Source organism: Sus scrofa, chromosome 15 (assembly GCF_000003025.6).
Source record: "Sus scrofa isolate TJ Tabasco breed Duroc chromosome 15, Sscrofa11.1, whole genome shotgun sequence".
NCBI classification, from domain to species: Eukaryota; Metazoa; Chordata; class Mammalia; order Artiodactyla; family Suidae; genus Sus; species Sus scrofa.
In genome coordinates this window covers 81,886,410-81,905,502 of record NC_010457.5, presented here as the reverse complement: position 1 = coordinate 81,905,502, position 19,093 = coordinate 81,886,410, and the positions used below count along the sequence as shown (strand labels likewise).

General features: G+C 51.3%; 2 protein-coding genes across 2 annotated transcripts; both read right to left on the bottom strand.

Annotated features, from left to right (window-relative positions):
* On the bottom strand, positions 3,176-4,541 carry HOXD12 (homeobox D12). The gene is made up of 2 exons (XM_021076048.1): positions 3,898-4,541; positions 3,176-3,747 (listed from the first exon to the last, which is right to left on the bottom strand). Exons 1-2 carry the CDS (start codon positions 4,469-4,471, stop codon positions 3,509-3,511), a joined length of 813 nt encoding a protein of 270 aa, XP_020931707.1. The 5' UTR covers positions 4,472-4,541; the 3' UTR covers positions 3,176-3,508.
* On the bottom strand, positions 7,538-11,506 carry HOXD13 (homeobox D13). Its single transcript, XM_003483680.3, has 2 exons — positions 10,608-11,506; positions 7,538-9,810 (listed from the first exon to the last, which is right to left on the bottom strand). Exons 1-2 carry the CDS (start codon positions 11,380-11,382, stop codon positions 9,560-9,562), a joined length of 1,026 nt encoding a protein of 341 aa, XP_003483728.1. The 5' UTR covers positions 11,383-11,506; the 3' UTR covers positions 7,538-9,559.

Sequence of the window (19,093 nt, the reverse complement as noted above, 5' to 3'; positions counted from 1 at the left end):
TCCTCCCTGCCAAACTTTAATTATTTATGCTCTTTTAGGAAACGAAAGAAGAGGAGAAACGCGGGGAAAACACCCAGAGCCAGTCCCTTCCCCGCAGAGCCTTCGGAATGGGCTCCTTAAGTCAAGTGACTGAAGAACAAAAATGTGGGGAGATTACCTTTGTCCAAGGACGATCGGACAAGCGCCGTGCCCCCCCCCAAGGGGGGGGTGGATGCAGCTGGGAGAGGCGGGGTGAAGGGGCACACCCCCCCAGACATGAATATTTACAACGGTTCTGGATTTCTCCTGCACCGCCCGCCTCCCGGAAGCCTCCCTAGCCCAGCCCGCCTCCAGTGAGGAGAGCCCCCAGGCCTTAAAAGAGCCTCTTAGCCCTCCGAGCTCACGGCCGACTGAATGTCAGAGCAAGCCAATTTTTCTCATTTTAAAACCTTTTCTTTGGTCAAGAGGCCTGCCTGGACTGCAGTATTTCCGAGGACGCATTTGTCTTTGTGCTAGAGAATGCTGAGCATTCAGATTTTGGCATTTCTTTCGGGGCATTTTTTCTTTCGAATTTCATCGTCGTTCCAAATCCCTGCTGGGATTTCAGCTAGGACGAGAGACAGGACACCACCGCCTTTGTATTCTTAAGGATCAGTAAAATGGATGGATTTGAAAAATACTGCTGGAGCCCCAATCGACAGACCAGATTTTACACTTAAAATAATTTCATTCTCTTTGGGGAGTGGTCTCCATGTATATCTCTTTCCACCCTACATCTTAGGCTAAAGAGAAAGAAAACTATGATTTAAAGGTATATATTGCCAATAAATGGTCTCCCGTATTGTCTTGGGGCCTGGGTCTGAGTCTGATTCCCTGGTCCTTTACCCAGCCCTCTGGACCTGAGGTCTGAGTGTGGCCTGTGCTTTTGTTTGGTTATTGGGATGGGGGAGCAAACCTTCCCAGAAGCAGAGAGACCCAGCTTTCATATTGCTGCCTCCCTGAGCCTCACCAAGTGGGGAAATATTTCTAATGATAGGGCCTCGGCAGCTTCTTGCTTCCATAAAGGAAGGGTAAACCCTGTTTTGTTGTTGTTTTTGCTGTTTGTTTGTTTTTTAAGTAGCTGTTTAGAATATACTTCATTAAATTCGCTTCAGGGAAGGGGAGTTGGAACCATTGAATACTCTGAATTTGATTTCAGATTTCTAATTCTGCTTGCTAAAAGATAGCAATTCTCTCTTTTCTATCTCTAGCTAGCTGGGCGCTGAGGTCTACAAGAGCTTGGTGAATCTGAGCAGGCCCCGAGTTTTCCCGGCCTGAGCTAGAGGCTCTGAAGGCCTGGGGGTGCAGAGGCCACATTTCCTAAGGGAACCTGCAGGGCTCTAGGCAGAGGTGCCCGTGTGAAGGATTTCCACAGTGCATAGCCTATTCACAAGAAGCCTGACCAAAAAACATGGCAGGGGGAGATGTTTTTGTATTGAAAGCTGAGGAGCTTCATATCTTGGCAACCTCCTGATAACAGCAAGCTTCAAAGTTTGAGAATTTAGGCAAAATGTGGAAGCTTCAGCCAGCGATAAGCTGAGGATTCACTTAGTGTGTGAGACACACTGAAATCTGCTCATGTTTCCCTCGCCTTGGATGTTTTATACACATTTTGTTTGCAGGCTTTTATACACCATTTTCTGACTGACTTGGAAGCCATTTTCTCATTTAATGAACAGTCAACGCCCGCAGTGAAACCGCAACCAGGAAAGAAAAACGAATTTGGTGGCCTGAAAAACATTAGAAGGGAATCTGAAACATTTTGAAAAACCAAAATCAGCCCCATGGCAGCTTGGCTGGGACCTGGATATTTATTTCCACTCAAAACATTTCTATCTGTCTGATATATACAGGCTATTATTTTTGACAAAATCAAAACAAAACAAAACATGCACAAAAATTATTAGATAGCAGAAAAAATGCAATTCATCAGCTGAGGTCAGTTGGACTGAGGCTCAGGGCTCGCTGTGAGGTGCCCACTACAGATCAAGGGCCTGGTCCTCCACTAAAAAGAAATCATCAAACTTTGGGGAGGAATTTTCAACTCCTTGGCTGTTGCACACCTCACTAGGAGTTGGGGGGGGTGCTGCTACTTTGAAGGAGAAGGAAAAGAGGCAGAGGTGGTAGAAGGAGCTGGGGGGGCGGCTCAGGTTCACTGAGGTTAAAGCTGGACACCCCTACACACCCAGAACATCTCTATCTGGCATTTGGCACCCCCAGTCTACAAGCAAGCCCAGCAGGGCCCTGGACCTCCAGCTCTGCTGGGGCAGGTCAGACATGGCCTCAGAAAGGGCACAGTGGTGGGCCTCTGGTGGAGTTGGTGGGGAGTAGAGAGGGGAACTTCTACTTCTCTACTTGGTCAAGAGCAGAGAAGGGGCTGAGGATCTGAAAGGGCTCCTTTCTAGCCCTCCTGACTGTTAGCTGGCTGGGAAGACTTCACCTCTCCCTGTAGTGGCCATTTACTGTCATTCGAGGAAGAAAGAAAAAGTTGACACCTTTGCTCACTTTGATGACCAGAAAGCCATTTTTACCATCTGAATGTAGGATCCCCTCTCCCCACTTTCCTGGCTCACTCCCTCCTCCCATGAATATTTCCCCCTCCTCCTAGTGCAACCCAACCTCAAAGCCTACTAGCAGCTCTCCTCATCAGAGGTCAGCTCTGAGGGCCCAGTTACAGAGTACAGGACTCTGGCCTAGGCATGTGTGAGGAGGTGGCAGGAGTAGGGGAATTTTACCAGTCCAGTCTGGAGATTGCAGTTTGCTGTGGAGCCCCAGCCTCCCTCATCCCATCCATGGGAAGGAAGTATCCAGTCCATTCTGCCCAGCTGGAGGGGCCAGCCCAGCCCAGACTATGAGGTTTCTCTGGAGTTTGTCTGGACACCACGCCCCTTACCCCGTTTCTCCTGAAGTCTGAAGGTCTAGGTTTGCTATTGTCCTCCCAAACCAGCCAGGACAGACAGGACTAGGGATTGTGCCCTTTCTTTCCTTCAGAGTTGAAATTTTGGCTTTGTCACAAGGGGCTTTGGCAGCATATAAACAGAATTGTGCCCTTATCCCTTTCAACCCTGCCCCGGGAGGCCTTCCTAAATTCAGTTCCACTCTGAGCTCTAGTTAGGTAACCGCTAGATGCTGAGCCGACTGGAAAGGGAAGGGGAGACCAATGAGGTGGAAGCAGAAATCCAAGCACAAAGTGCTAGAGTGAGCCCTGGGTATAACGCCCCAGCCAAGAATTAGGACAGGCGACCCCAGACCTTTACTCTGAAAGCCTCAAGGCCAAGGTTGTGCTGCAGCTTCTACAGGCTTCTTCCAGAAAGGGGAAAGTGTGGACCCCCCAGTTGGCAGGATGCTGGCTTCTGGGGCTGCCATTTGAGCAGGAGGGTATCTGAACCAGCAGAGAAGGAGCAGAAGAAAGGCCCTATCCCCTCTCTTCCTGCAAGCCAGGCTTCGGTGAAAAAAGGCAGGCCCAGCCCCGCCGAAGCCACACCCGGGGCTAGTACAGCGACAGCGCCTGCTCGCGCAGCACCACGCGCTTCTTCTTCATACGCCGGTTCTGGAACCAGATTTTGACTTGCTGGTCGCTGAGGTTCAGCCTGTTGGACAATTCCTTGCGCTTCTGCCGGTTGATAAATTCGTTGAGAAGGAATTCGTTCTCCAACTCGGCAATCTGCTGCTTAGTGTAGGGTTTCCGCTTCTTGCGAGCCCTCCCCGGGGCCGCCCCCCACGGCAGGCCTGCAACACAGCCCCAACCTAGGTCAGCCCAGCCCGCTCCTTGTTGCCTGCCCGCCCCTGGCGGCTCCCTCCCTCTACACACTCTCCCCTGCACCCCACCTCCCACCCCGGCCCGGGGAGCGTTGCTCGGGGAGCGTGGCCACCGTTTACCGTCGGGCAGCGAAGGTCGCAGGCAGGAGGCGACGCCTGCCGCCTGCACTGTCATGTTCAAGTTGAGCGGGCCCTTGACGTCGTCCTTGAAGCCAGCAGAGCAGGGTGTCCCCTCGAGCAGCGCCGAAGAGCCCGGCGCTACACGGCCCACGCCCGCGTAGTCGTACTTGGCTGCTTTGAGAGCAGCGGCCGCGGGGGCCAAGCTTGACTCAGGGATGAAGGGCGGCCGCACACGGCCACGCTCCTCCGGCCCGGCAGCCGCGTCGGGAGTATAAAACTTGGCCTGTTCTTCGGATCCGTCCTTGGCACCCAGGGGCTGCAGGCCAAGAGGCCCAGAGCCAGCCAGGTAGGGCTGGGGAAAGCTGCCGAAGGCCGTGGCACCGGCGGTCTGCGCTGGGGCGCAGGAGGCGGGCGTGGTGGCCCAGGGCAGCGCGCCGCGCGGGTATGAGATGGGGGGAAGCGCGGCCAATTGGCCGCCATTCGGCCGCAGGTTGGAAAAGTAGAAGGAGTCTGGCGACTGCAGATTCAGAAGCGAGCCCACATAGCCCGCTCTGTAGAGACTGCGCTCACACATCTCCAACAAAGGGCTTGGGCTGCGCTTGCAGCAGTATTTAGTTACAACTGGGAATAAGAGGACAGGCTCTGACGATTGGACGAAACTTTGCCTGCAGGTTCTTCAAAGCCGGTCATTTCAGCACCGCCTACATCCCCCGACCCGTTTTCCCCCCCTTCAGGGTATTATGATAACACCCGAAATATTTGATGGCCAAGGACGAGGCTGCCAGGCAGAGCTAAGGCATTTAGAGCGGAGATAAAGCCTCTTTGAGTTTTCTGGAGGCTTTCAGGAGCTGGGGGCATCCCCATCGGGTGCCTTTGCCTCAGTGTCCCTTGGGACCCTTCTTGGTCTGATTGGCTTTGCATTCCTGTTTTCTGCTGGCTACCTGGGCCAGGCTTGCTTCTATCAGCTTTAAATTGCAATTGAGGCCTTTTCCAGTAGGCACATTCCTTAGCTTGTCCAGAGAGCTCTTGGTCTGGTGGGACCACCAGCTCCGTCTGAATAAAGCTACTCCTACCCTCTCCCTCTCCACCTCACCTTTCTGGACTGGACTCTGCACGAGTGATCTGTCAGTGAAGACCCAGCACTGCCCTAGCCCTGGGTCCCAGGCTGTGGGCATAGTTCGCTGATGAAGGAGGAATGCATCACAAAGTCTGCCCAAGTTTGGCGCCCAAAAGGGAGGCTTCACACCACTCCTGGTGTGCTTATCCATGACCCAGCCCTCTGCCCCTAAGAAAGTCACCATCCAAGTCCATGGAGAATGCTGACCCAGGCAGATTGATTGGCCTGCGGTGGCCAAAGGCTACAATCCTTTAATCACCAGGAGTCCACCTTAGCGACTACAGCCTGCAAACCAGAACTCCAAGGTGTTCATCCACTCCATGGCGTGCAGGACGAGCGTCCCAGACCTGGTTGGGAAGAACGGAAGAGCCAGAGCCACAGGTCGGGAACAGCGGGGTGCACGGAGGCAGCGGGCTAGCAGCGTTTCTTTGCTCAGCGCCTCCAGGGGCGCGCGGGCTGCTGGCGGGTTCGGAGGTCTGGCGAACAGGGAGGCGGCGGGCAGTGCTCCCTCGCCCCGAGCTGTGTGGCAGCCCTCGCCGCAGTTCCTCCGGTCTAGTGTGGCCGGAGGGCTAAGGGTCCTCCTTTCCGGCCTTCGGTCCCAAGACCCCCAGGAACCCCGTGAATGGCGCCCGCCCTAACCTGCAGACGCCTCGCGGTCCCTGAGCCAAGCTGGAATTGGTTAGACCGCCAGCTCAGGCACTGAGACCACACAGGCGCCGCCGGAGGGCCAGGCTGACCACCGCGCTGCGACTTTATTGTGTGAGTTATGGCGACCAATTGGGCGGCTCTGGGGAACGCAATCGGCCTCTTCCTCTTGCTCTAGGGCGGGGGTAGGAAGTGGGGGGTGGGCAAGTCCAGGCTCCTCTAGGACTCTGAGTTTCCTTGGGAGCTCAGAAACAGAGATGTATTCCATTCCCTGACCTTTCATGGTGTAGGCACAAGCTGCAACTTCGGTTCCTAGGAACTAAGGGAACCCAGGCTCTCATTTTGGGAAACTTGTCCTGTTTTCGAAGAGCTACAGCTTCCCTAAATCTGAAAGCTCCAGCTCCAACGGGTCCTTGAAATCTCCTCTCCTCCCACCTCAGTGCTATACAGCCATTCCCTGGTATTTCTAGGTCCGGGCGTGTCTTCTTCCGACCCTTAGGCAGCCACAAGGCTGCGGTTTGCCCTCTGGAACTAGAGATATAAAGGAACTAAGAACTAGAAAAGACTAGAACAACCAGCCTCTCCATTTCTCCTTGGCTCAGATGATGCCCAGCCGCCCCACCTCATCTCCTGGGTTTATAATATCCGAGGTCCAGCAGACAAAGTAGTACCGTCGATCAGGGAGGTGGGGACAGGGAGTGTGGGCGGCGAGGGGGAGGAGGCAGGAGGCTCTGCTCGTGAGAGCTGGAGAATGGGAAAGGAGGATTTGGTCTTGGAGCTAAACAGCGAGCTTTGCCAATGCCACCGACTGCCCAGGAGATGGCGAGCGAGCTCCACGCCTCGGGAGGCGCCGCCGCACGGTCAAGATCAACAGTGAAGGGCGGCGCAGCCGGCCTGGGGTCGCCAGCCCGTGCGGTCACGGCCCGCTGCCAGGCGCGGCGGAGCGTCTCGAAAAGCCGAAGATCGCGGCGGCAAGGCTGGCCCGGACTGCGGAGCCAGAGGGACCCGGCGGGCTCCCAGGCACGGGGAAGCGTCGTGGCCGCCCCTTTGTCTGGCCTTGCGTCCCGACTCCAAAGCTTCCTTCGATTCTTGAATCCCGCGTTGAGACGAGGGCCTTGATTCTCCACCGGCGGCGCTCGAAACCGGCCAGGTTTTGGAGGCACTCTCCCCGCGGCCTTTCTGTCTACATTCGAAGCAAAGGCCTCTCCTCGAAGCTCCCTTCGCCTCGCGGGCCTCCGTTCAGCCCTTTGGCCACCGACTGGCTCCGCTCCTCCCTCCTCAATTCGGAATATAAAAGGAATGCATATAAATAACAAAGTCTTCATCTGTTATTGATTTAGCCGTCAATTCAAATTCCACTGGAGAGCATTTGAGCGCAGTTTTAATCTTCAGCAAACCTCCTGTTTCTCTTAGTCGGGGAAAACCGACCGGCAAACTACAGATGAAAGGAAACCCTCGAGGCAATTCTCCCTATCCACAACAGGAAACCTGAGAAATGGACCTGGGAAATGGGGTACGGCCCTGGAGTCTGGAATTTACAAAAAAAAGAAAAAAAAAAGTGTGTGTGTGTGGGGGGGGGGACGAAGGCAAATTAAGATGGAGACGGGAAAAGAGGCCCATTGTAAAAGAAAACACATCTTTGAGAAAAACAGAGAAAATGTTAGTAACTCTTCCCAAAGTGGAAGGTCAGGACGGTTAGCCCCATTTTCAGGGGTTATTTCATCTCGAGAGATCGAGTCGTGGTCACTTTTCGTTTTCTGTCTCGCTATGTGCCTATCTCAATGAAAACGAAGCCGCTTACTCACAGTCGGTAAGATATGAACGAAATCAAGCCAAGGTGGAGGAAAACGAAAGTAGCTCCGAACCTTGGGTTTTGCGCTTTCTCTGGCAGATGCATAAGGGAATCCTCCCGCCAGAAGAGTTTAGGTACTGTGTGAGGTTTTAATACATCTGTGTTTAACTCACATGCCCAAAAGGTAGCCGCCGTTGAATTCACTGTGCCCGGGCGCTGACAAGGACAAGGCACCCGGTTCCTCAGCGGCCATTTCTATGAGTGGCAAAAAGCCCTCAAAAGAAAGTTCGTAGTGCCTAAAAATTGCATCTACAGGTTTAGGGTGTATAATTATGGTTTCAGTCCGCAACTGCTGTGTGCAGGCTGCCGGGAGAAGTCTCTATAGATAAGCCTGAAATGTTTCTTTTTCAGTTTCCAAATATGGATATGACTAATTTCAAGACCTTCCTAGAGTAGATATTTATAATGGCCTTTCTAGGAAGAAAACCTCCAAGTGAGCACGTTTTCCAATACCCAGCACAGACATACATATTGGTTAAAAAAAAAGAAAAGAAAAGAAACTATTCGCATGAGCTGAATTTTTTTTGAAAGAGAAGTAGAATTTTATTGGAGTTTTTTTGAGGTGGTCTGGTTAAAAAATATAATTTTAAACACCACAAATTATATCCTCATTTAAAGATATCACTATTTATGTTAAAGCCATGGGGAAAGGGAGGGGGAAGGGGTGATGGAAGCAGAGAGCCTGGAGGTTTCAGAGACCAGAACTGATACTGAGTTTCCTTCATCTGTAGAGAGCACTGTAGTGTTCAGGATAACAAGGTTTTATAATAAATAAGAAATTTCTAGAGGCAACATGAGCTTGGGGGGAAAAAACCCACAAATGTATAAAGACTCAGAAGAAATAAGTGAGTTCTGTTTATTTGACTCTCCCTAGGAGTAAAAAGTGATTTTTAAATGCCTGAAGCACTGTCCATGTATCTCAGCTCACAGACATTGCATCTACAAAAATAATCTCTCAGTTGTATAAATATGCAGCACTTTAAAAGTAGTTATTTATCATCACTTTCAGAAACACCTTTTTTTTCCCCCTCCTGGACTTCAGAACTCCATATTTTTTCACACTTGTTAGATGTTTTAAAGCTCCAGGAGAGCCCAATACATTTGTTCAGACAGTCAAGTTCTTCACTGGGTTCTGGATAAAAATTCCCACCCATGGCCACATTGACTCAGTCTCTTTCAGGGGACTGAGGAGATGGCCTCATTTCTAACACCACAAACCAAAGGTCAGGGAGTGGGGAGGCATGTATACCATTCATGGGTCACTTTCCCAACTGCAGCCATTTAAATATCTGCATCTAGAGCTGGAGAAATGAAGGCATCACATGAAGACACATTGTTTCCAAATTAAAGATTATAAAAGCACAAATCTACAAGGTGTAGTAAAAAATACAACAGTAAGTGAAAGACCTAAAGTTGGAAATATTGTCTTCACTCTAGTATTGATACAAACCCTATACAATAAGGTAGCTGCTTTTAAAGCCATCACAGAACCTCCAGCCTTCTGTTTTTAGACTTTCTCAGTGACCCTAGAAAACTGCTTGCCCAGAGCTGTTTCCATTTGCCTCAATGCGACTGCTGAGAGCTAAAATTTCAATTACCTAATCACAGGATGTGAATGACTGCAGATCATTCTGCCTTAATGGATTATGAAGATAATCAGTGCTGGAAACAGGCATAAAAAGTGATTTAAAAAAATAAAACCCTAAAATCAGAATGGCACTTCTGAAATTCATTTGGGGGGGGGTATTCAAAAATACTTCAAGTCCTTTATACTGGCCTGGAGGGAGAAACAGAACATTAAAAAGCCATAAAAAACAAACCTAGACAAGAGCAAAATCAATAATAAACAAGTACAAAACAGAACTACAAAGTCAGGTTGGGCAGCAAAAGGTTTTAGAGCCAGATAAGGGGAAGAAAGAAAAACAATTCACAAAATTTGCCATCACTGGCAGGGGGATGGGGGAATTAAATACATATTCAAGTCTTTCCAAAGGTCTTTTGGAGACAACTGAAAGCGTTTAAACTCTCTGTGGCCAATCTGGCCCACATCAGGAGACAGTGTCTTTGAGCTTGGAGACAATTTTCTTGTCTTTCACTCTTCGGTTCTGAAACCAAATGGTCACTTGTCTCTCGGATAGGTTCGTGGCAGCCGAGATCCGCCGCCGCTTGTCCTTGTTAATGAACTTGTTAATGGCATACTCGTTCTCCAGTTCTTTGAGCTGCAGTTTGGTGTAGGGCACCCTCTTCTTCCTCCCCCGACGGTAGACACACATGTCTGGCTGATTTAGAGCCACATCCCCTGATATAGGAAAACAGCACAGGTAAAATTAGATGAGGATATCTGGAGTACCCAGATGGGGACTGGGTGTGTATATTTGGAGGGGGTACAGGGAAAGAAGAAAGCCAGGTTGTTTACACTTTATTATTATTTACGCAGACATATTATTTACATGTTATTAAAAAAAGATCATTTGCACTTCAAAGTGAAAGCCAATTTGACGGATCATCAGCGTTTCTCAAACCGGCATCTTAACAAGCCTGTGATTTTATGGTGTGGTTGTTGAAGATGCTTATAAGGACAGTTTCTGCAAATGCTGGTTGCAAACGTACAAACATACACTTAAAAAAGAAAATCCAGGCTGTTTGTTCAAACTTTGATTTCTTGTGTTCCTATGTTTGGGGTTGGTCAGCTCTTGGAAGCTTTAGTGGTCACTCTGGGACATTTATGTCCTTGAAAAGTGGGGCCCAACTCTGAGACACCTTTTTGGGGAGGAGGGGCCAAGGCCTGAGCAAAGGGCAGCAAAGACCCTCATCCTTAGGAGAAAAATAGGCCTATGCCCATACACAGGAAGAAAAGGGTTCAGAGAGGCAGTTTAAATCAAAGGATTATTTTATAGATTTTTTTTAATTTATTTACAAACTGGACAGACAGTTAGTTCCACTGGGTTATCCCTAGTCCAGGAGGAGGACAGGCGCCCAGCTCCTAAGTAGGGATGTAGACTCCCAGTCCTTTCTTTTCCTTCTTTCTCCCTTCTTCTTCTTCCCTCCCTGCATCTCTCTCTCTCTCTTGTCCTCCCTTTTTTCCAATGTCCCTACCTGGAAAGGATGATTTCCAAAAGTGGGAGCCCTGTGGCTGGTCCTTGGCGCAGTACACCTGGCTGTTCCACCCGTTGGCCAGCGTCCAGGACTGGTAGCCCTCCATGGAGATGTACGCCTCATGCCGAGGCTCCCCGGAGCCGAAGGTAGACACCATGTCGATATAGCCAGGCACATGCTGGTAGGGGCTCGTGTAGCCCTGGTAGAAGGACACCTCCTTGGCTCGCGCGGGCACTTCGTTGGCCGGTACACTGCTGCTTGCCAGGCCCGACACGTCCATGTACTTCTCCACCGGGAAGCCTCCCAGCGAGGCGTGCGGGGACGACTTGAGAGCATTCTGCTGTAAGCCCACGCCGTGCGACATGCGGCAGCTATAGTAGCCGTTGCCGAAGTGGTAGCCGTAGCCTAGGGCCGGGGCACCCGGGGGCGCTGCGGCGGCCGCGCCGGGCGCCGGGCACTCTTTGGCGGAGGGAGCCTCCGGGCGCGCCGCGACCACAGCCGAGGATGACGACGACGAGGCGGAGCCCGCGCGCTCAGAGGTCCCCGGGTACGCGAAGCCCGAGGCCGCCGCCGCCGCCGCCGCCGCCGCTGCCGCCGCCGCAGCCGCACGCCCGGAGTGCGTCCCGGCGAACACTGGCGCCGAGAGGAAGCCGCGACACTGGCCCGGCGCCGCTGCTGCCACAGAGGAGGAGGTGGAGGAGGAGGCCGGGGCCGCCCCGGCGGCCCCGCCGTCCGCCCGCAGCCCGTCCATGTCCCAGCTCCCGGCGCGGCTCATGGCCCGGCCCAGCCCGGCCCCGGCCCCGGCCCAGGCCCCGTGCAGGACACCATGGCGCGGCGCGCCTCCTCCCTCCTCTCCTTTCTCTCTCGTTCTCTCGCTCCCGCCCTCTTCCTCTCGCCCTCTCTCCCACTGCGAGCCTCCCGCCTCCCGCCCGCCCGCCCTCCAACAGGTTAGCTCATCGCAGGACGTTTATAAAAACGAAGTTCAGGTTGGGAGGGGGCCTGGGCCGGTCGGGGGGCCGCCCCCCTCCCCGAGGGCTCCCGCTCGGGGCCGTACCATTGGCTGCGCGGGGCCACGTGGGGGTGGGGGCGCGGGAGAGCCTGGCTCGGGGCCCCGGCCCCGTGGACCCACCCACCCCGGCCCCTACCCCTCCCCAGTCCTTGCGCAGCCCACAGCCCCTTCCCGCCCTCCCTCGGACCCAGGCGTTTGCGCCGCAGCCACCCCCACAAGCTGATTGCGCGACCGCCCATCCTAGGCCCTGTCTGCGACTGAAGCGGGCGCCGAGGCCTGCGCCTTGTCTCGGCCACGGCTGTTTTGCCACCTCTCCTCGCTCTCTGAGCTGCACAACTAAATGAAGGAGAGGACAGAGATGATCAGAATGATATGAAAACAGACCGGTTTTTGATCCTGTTGCTTAATCCTTCGGATTAGCTGACCCAGACCCCAAACCCGAGAGAGCTAATTTTTCCTACCTTGCGCAATGCTACGGGGCAAAGGCGTTTAACATGATCCTGGGCGATCCTCGAAATAAGACCAATTGGAGCAGACTTCTATACGGACACATCGTCCACCCGGAAAATGCCCACGGAAAAAATGCCGCCCGGGGGCAGAGACTTACAAGTAAATCAAGCAGACGAAAAGACCCGTCTTCGGCGCTGCGAACCCGAGGATTTATCTACCCGAGCGAGAAAAGTCCGGATGCCTGGACCACGATATTCGCCTTTGCACTCAGCCCAGCCAGGAGTCGCCTCCCGACTTGGGCTCCCCAGCCCTGGCGCGGCCTCCCCGGGTCCGCAGAAAGACCCTGTGGAGAGCGCTGGGAGAAAGCCACTTCGCCGCCCTCCAGGAAACTTCTGCGCCTCACTTGCAGAAGAACTGCCTCTTGCATTTTGCAGCCACCACCCACCCCTGCCAGTTACTCACACCAATTAATTGAAAACTTCACTTTCCCAGGGACCTTTGTTTCACTTTCTTTTCCAAGCTGCCTACTGCAGAAAACTGAGAAGGGCAAATTAAGAGAGTGTTTTTTCCAAGCAAATTTGGGGCTCCTAATGAGAGCAGCCCAGAACAACTGGGTCTGGCTTTGAGGGGTTAGGGTGGGCTTCAAGCAATTGGGCCAGGGTGCAGGGATTACAGCCCTGAGCCCTCTTCTTCCCTTCCTTCCATTCCTCAGCCATGGAACCCCAATCCATCATTCTCCATCCAAGCCATGAACAGGGGGCCAATGTGAGTCCTCCAGCAAATTTAAGGCTCCACTTTGGAGAAACATTAGATTCGATGAGCCGAGGGTACAGGAGGGGTGAGAGAGCCCTCAAAGTGAGCCCATTTCTTTCTGTAGCATCAACTCCCCAGGCCAGCCTATCTCCAAAAAAATTGGTCCTTTGGGCCTGTGATTGGTGAGGCCAGCTTATCACCTAGCCCTGCTGTTCCTGGACCCAAGACAGAACTTGGATGGGGCAAGTAAAAGCCAGGGAGGATCTCTTGGGCCAGGCCCGGCATCACAGGGTGGGCTGCTAGTGTTGGGAGTGTTGACACGCAAAACGCAGTAACCATAAAAGGCTCAAATAAAGGGGAAAGTTATGAGAAGGGCACTGGAAAGGAAAAGCAGAAGAATTTGTTTGACCTTTTTGAAGTCCTAGACATGTTCATGATCAAATTCAAGACAGGAGGGGCCTAAGATTCTGCAGAAAATTGTAGAGAATAGAAGTTTTCTGGTGAGAACAATTTTAACTACTTGAGAGAAGGCAGAAGTTAGAGAAGCAGAATTCATATTTTTTAAATGTCATCAAGAGCCAGGTGACAGAGTTACTGACATTTTGGAAGAGTTTGGTTGCATCCTCTTTAGCCAATGATTTTGGAACCAAACTAATGAGATGTTGTCCTGAAATGCTTTTATTTTTTCTTTATCTCCCTTTCTTTTTCTTAGAGAGGGAAAACATGGAGATGCTTAATTTTTTTTCTGTGACCTCAAAAAACAATTTTGTTGAAATATTTCTAAGACATAACTGGAACCAATGAACTTTCAGTCTCTTAAAACTAGATATCTCTGTGATCTTGTGCCCTGTCTGTTCCATTTTCTATCTGATAAATAACATTTTAATGACTGATTATATGCTTGCAAATGAAGAAAGTGAAATTAAGATAGCAAGGAAGAACTTGTCAAGTTTTACTGTTTTCAGACAGCCCTTCACTTTTGGCTTAATTTTCCATGAAACAAATTAAATTGTGCAGGACTGGGAGGAAAGTCTGAATTAATACTCTGATCGAGACACTTCTCAATGATGGATGGCCCTGCCTCCAATTTCCCTATGGAACCCTGTCAGGATTTGGGATTTCTCTGCCCATCCTAGTGGATAGTTAGAGACCTAGAGGGTATTCAGGAAGGTTTTGAACAATAACGAGCATATAACCTCTTGCTATTCTGTGGCTAAATCTTCTTCCAGGGCAGCCTTCTGGTCTTGGTTCTGGGGGAGGATCTTCCCCTTAGGAAAGAGCCTCAGACTGGACCCTATGAGGGTCCCCTAAACCCAGAACCCCAGGACAGCTGCTGCTAGAGCTGTGGTTTAGTACCAGGGAAAGCCAGGGTTGCTCTGTTTATGAACTAAGAAGACACATAATTTACAAGCGGGGTGGTAGGTAGTGGAGGAATTTTGAGGTTGAATTTGCAGGAATATTTCATTTAGCTTCTATACCCTATATCCAAAGTGATTTTAGGTTTAAACTTAATGGGAATAATTTTCTTTAATTGGCCAGGAGCACAGACTGAACCCAGCATATGTATGTCTGTGGGTGTATTATGTTGGGGCTTTAACAACAGAAATAGTCTTTGTTAAACAAAAATGTGTGCAATCAAAAATGTTTCAAAACACTGATGTGTTATTCGTTGAAACTAATTTTGCTTATCTTCTCTGATTTTGGTGAAAAACTCAAGAAGGCCCTTTATTGTCCAAAGTCCCACTCTACCAGAAAGAGACAAGGCAGCTCTACCCTCCTCTCCCATCCCTTGTTCTGCTCCTTCCTTTGCCAACCCAAGAACCTCTTTTGGGAATTGATGATGTTGTGGAAGTCACATCCTCCCTTTTCCTCCTTGTAGGTGATTTTTCAAATCATGTCTCTGTCCTGGGTTGGGGAATGGGTAGATGCAGGCTGTGATTTAGATTTACTGAAGAACATAATTTCCTCTGTTTGCCAAGACAGCAATGAGCTCAATTAACCACCTAATCAGTGGCCATTAGGATCTGGACAACAGTAGCTGGGTCCTAATAGAATGGGATGCCTTTGAAAATGTTTTCCTTGATGGCCACACCAGAAAGTGCAGGATGCCATTGTAATTAACTCATAAGAAGCCAAAACTTCAGAGTGGCTTTAAGACTTTAGTCTTAAATCCAGCGGAATTGGTTGGACAGTGCTCTTAACCAAGTCTGTGCCCTGCCAACTTTGGAGCTAATTTTCCCTCTGCAGGCAATATTCAGTTTTACTCAGGCTAGAAATATCAAAAGGACTAAACAACAACAACAACAACAAAACTGGAATGAAGAAAGGGGTCTCTAGCAGAACCCAGACAGCGACTCCTGAGTTTGGGCACTTACTGTGTTTGAGATGTATTCCATTTGAATTTAACAACACAATTAAGCTTTATTAAATGTAAATTGTTTGCAACAACAACAAAAAAGTCTCCAAACCGAAGCGTTATTTGGCGAGACCAGCTTTACCTCCTGCAGGGCAGTGGACCCTTGTTTTTGATGGAGAGAACTCCGCCAGCCCTGGCGGGAATTAAACACAGCAAGAGTCTTCCCTCTCAAAGAAGCACTAATCTCGCTGTGAAGGGGGCGCCGGAGGGTGGGTGCAGAGCAAGAGGACCCAGGTAACTTGCTGCTTTTTTCGCAAAACAAAGGAGGGGACCGTAAACTATCTTTCCCTCTTTTGTCCTACAGACAGCTCAAGGTGTAGGTTTATCCTGGGAATACTTCTTTAGCAATACCATTGTGAAGTCCGTAAGTGCTCGCTCTTTCAGCCCTTCGAAATGAAAGAAAAATAGGTATCTCTCTGTCTTTCTGTCTCTGTCTCTCTCTCTCTGTCCCCCTCCCCGCCCCGCCCATTCCGCAGATCCCCGCTGTCTCTAAGGGAAATTCACTTGTGGTCACTGGCAAAACCAAGGGATGAAGGTTAGGGAAATGCTTAACCGCGGAGGGGCGGGGGTGGGAGGGAGGGGGCGAAGGGAAGGAGGCGGAGGAGCAAGAGGGTCAGGCTTAGCTTCCCTGCTGGGCGGCGCGCAGTTCCCCTGGCCCGGCGCTAGATGTCCCTGCAAGTTTTCCTGTCGCTTCCGAGGGTGCAGGAGCTTCAGGCAGGCAGCGAGTCAGGGTAGCCTCAGAGTCCAGGGAGACAGTAACCCATCCCCTCCACCCGATCGCCCACTCAAGTCGGTCCTGCTGGGCGCGGGATTGTAGGACAGCGGAGGAGAAATAGAAGCAGACAGAGAGACCCGGGGGAGATCGCGCGAGGCCGGCCTGCTCAGGAAAGGCAGCAAAAAGTTGCCAGTACAGAATCCGCCCTGGAGTCTCCAGACCAGCGTCTTCCCTTATAAACCGAAACTTCCGAGCCGTGGGGACTGCACTTAGTCTAAAGAAAAAAGTACCGGGTTCACAGGCCAGGCTCTAGCCGTTCCGCCGTCCCACCGCACTCGGCGGTCCCAGTCCTTCAGCGATCTTGCGTCCGATGCCGGCCTGCGGGTTTCGCGCCCTGTTGGCCCGGAGCCTTCCTCACCGAAGGCAGGAACCAGGCTCCGGTGATTGCCCGGCTCCGGGCAACTCTGGCTTTACCGGCGCACCTCCCCTCGGGCAGCCTGGACACAATTTTATTACCTTCACCCGAAGGCCAAAAGTGTTTACCACTTCACCTCGGAGGACCCGCCACTGCTCCAGAAGCAAATATTTAGTCTGGAGGCCTAACAACACAAAACTCAGGCCTCTTTCATGTAATTCCTCCTTTGGAGCAAAAAGTGCTTTTCAGGCCTTTTGGAGGAAAGCCCTTCCCTCACCCTCACTCCCAACGCATCTTAAAAATTCCTGCCAAACCACGCGGGCATGGGTTGGATTCTTGTCTTTTTTCTTGAGTGAATCTTGTGTCTTGGTAGTGAGCAGGAGGTCTTGGTAGTACTCAGAGGCTGCATCTGAATCCAGGAAGTTCTGACAGTCCCCAGTTTCAGCCTGGACATCTAGAAGAGGTGCAAGTTTTGGGCATTTCATTAATAAACAGCAACAGAACTGTGTCAGAGAACTATTTCTGAGATAGGCCTGGATTTAAAAAGAAATATGTAAAATGAAAGAATCAACCAAAAATGTTGTCCAAAGCTTTTTTTTGGGGGGGTGCACCCGCAGCACATGGAGGTTCCCAGGCTAGGGATCGAATCAGAGCTGTGGCTACTGGCCTATGCCACTGCCACAACTATGCCACATCTAAGCCACATTCTCGACTTACACCGAAGTTCATGGCAATGCCGAATACTTAACCCACTGAGTGAGGCCAGGGATCAAACCTGCATCCTCATGGATACTAGTCAGATTCGTTTCTGCTGAGCCACAATCGGGATCTCTTACCCAAAGCTTTTAAATTCAACACAGCTTAGATATTATCAGAGATAACTTAAATCACAAGCAAGTCCTCTAATTTCTGTGCGGAATTTTTCTCTTCTCTGAAAAAAGAATAATAATACAATTGATCCCTAGATTTGCTGTGAGTTTTAGAGACGATAATATATGTAAAAAAGCACTTGTAACTTCAGAGTAAAAGCTCTATATAAGTTGGCCAACATTACTACTACTTATAGGTGTGGAATCTAAAATTAAGTGACATTAAATATTGTGATGGAATGTTCTCGGTCTCCCCCAAAACATTGTCTGCTAAACGCAATTTAGTGAAAAATTATAGGTGTGTTTTAGTATGAGTAGTTTCCCTGAAATTGTCTCAAATGCACTTTTCATAATAAACATGCTAGAATATGCAAATTAATGTTTTTTAAAAGGTGCAGAATAGTTTTCAAAACCACTAATGAATGAAGGTATCATCAAGAATTGGTGTTCTTCCCTTTTCAACAGACTGAAGTCCGGTTTGGCACAGGCTTTGGGTCTAGAAGCGAGGGATCCCAGAGGAAGGGAGGAAGTTGGAGACCCACCCGAGGGGTGAAGTAGGAAAGGACTGCCGTCTGTAACCCAGCCCCCAGCGGCGGCTTCTGCCATTGAAAGCAGCTCACAGCCGCCGAAACCGCGAGGAAAACAGACGGGGGCGCCAAACGACAGCAATAAAGGCATCAGCGACTTCCGCTTAAGTCGCGCCTCCGCCCATTTCACCCCCCCCCACCAGGGCCTTGGCGCCCCCACCCCCCAAGACCAGAACCTGGACCAAAGTGTCCCAAAGCGAAGCGGGACTAGGGGGTACCCATCTTAAGTTCCTGGGACAGCAACTCCCCTACGCCCGGCGCAGCCTGCCAAGGATGGTGGAACTGGGCATTCGGACTGTGGAGCGGGGAAGGAGAGGTGGGGGCACCCTCGAGGCTGAGCTCTGACCACGTTAATCGCCGGACAGCAGGCGTGAGAAGGGCTCAGATAGTACGCAGAGTCGGGTGGCCTCTGGGGCAGGGGCGAAGGTGAACACAGGTCATGTCCTCCTACGATCTACCCCCGACGCCCACTTCGCAGTTACACCTCTCACCTCTCCAGCCACTGGGTGCCTATCCAGCTTTCCATTTCTCACCTTGGGGGAGAATTCCGTTTATTACCTTAAAGAGGTGGAATTGATTTTCTAAGCAAACCTCGCGTTGTTGAAATAAGTTGGCGCCAAGGGGAACACGAGAGAAACTTTTGGCATTGACTATGTGTATAAATGTATATACATATACTTCACACCTCGCCTCCCCTTACATTCCTGACGGGCCCCCAATGGGTCTAAGGTTAAAAGGAAAGAGCCAACAGAGAGATGGGCAAATAGATCTGGAGTTTGCCCCTAACACACCCCGATGTGCTGGGTGTGGCGGCAGGGAGGAAAGGGGGGGCCTGGGTTGGGGTCTGGGTTGGCGCTGGGGCGGGGATGCAGGACCCAAGCCCAGCGCCCAGATTGCCAGGGTCTCTCGGCTGCTTCGGAAGCTCGCAGGCCGACCTCCGTGTCCCATCTCTGTCTTCTCTTGTCCCTCCCAGAGGCCACGGATCTCTCCCCTTGGGCTGCTGGCGGGTACACTCGCACAGCGCATTGGGGTCTGGGCACGGTGGGGCGCAAGCGAGGAAGGAGACGTGCAACGGCCTTGAGCGAAGATTGATCTTCGTTAAAATGGTTGCCACCAGCGTCATTATGACCATCAAAGTTATCGCCAAGAGGCTCAGCCGCCAAGCTCAGGCCGGGAGGAGCAGCAGCACGGCTGGTCCGCGATATTTCGCGGCCGGACTCCGAGCGGGGAATACCCGGGGCCACAGGTAAGGTGCTGGGGTTGGGGAGGGGA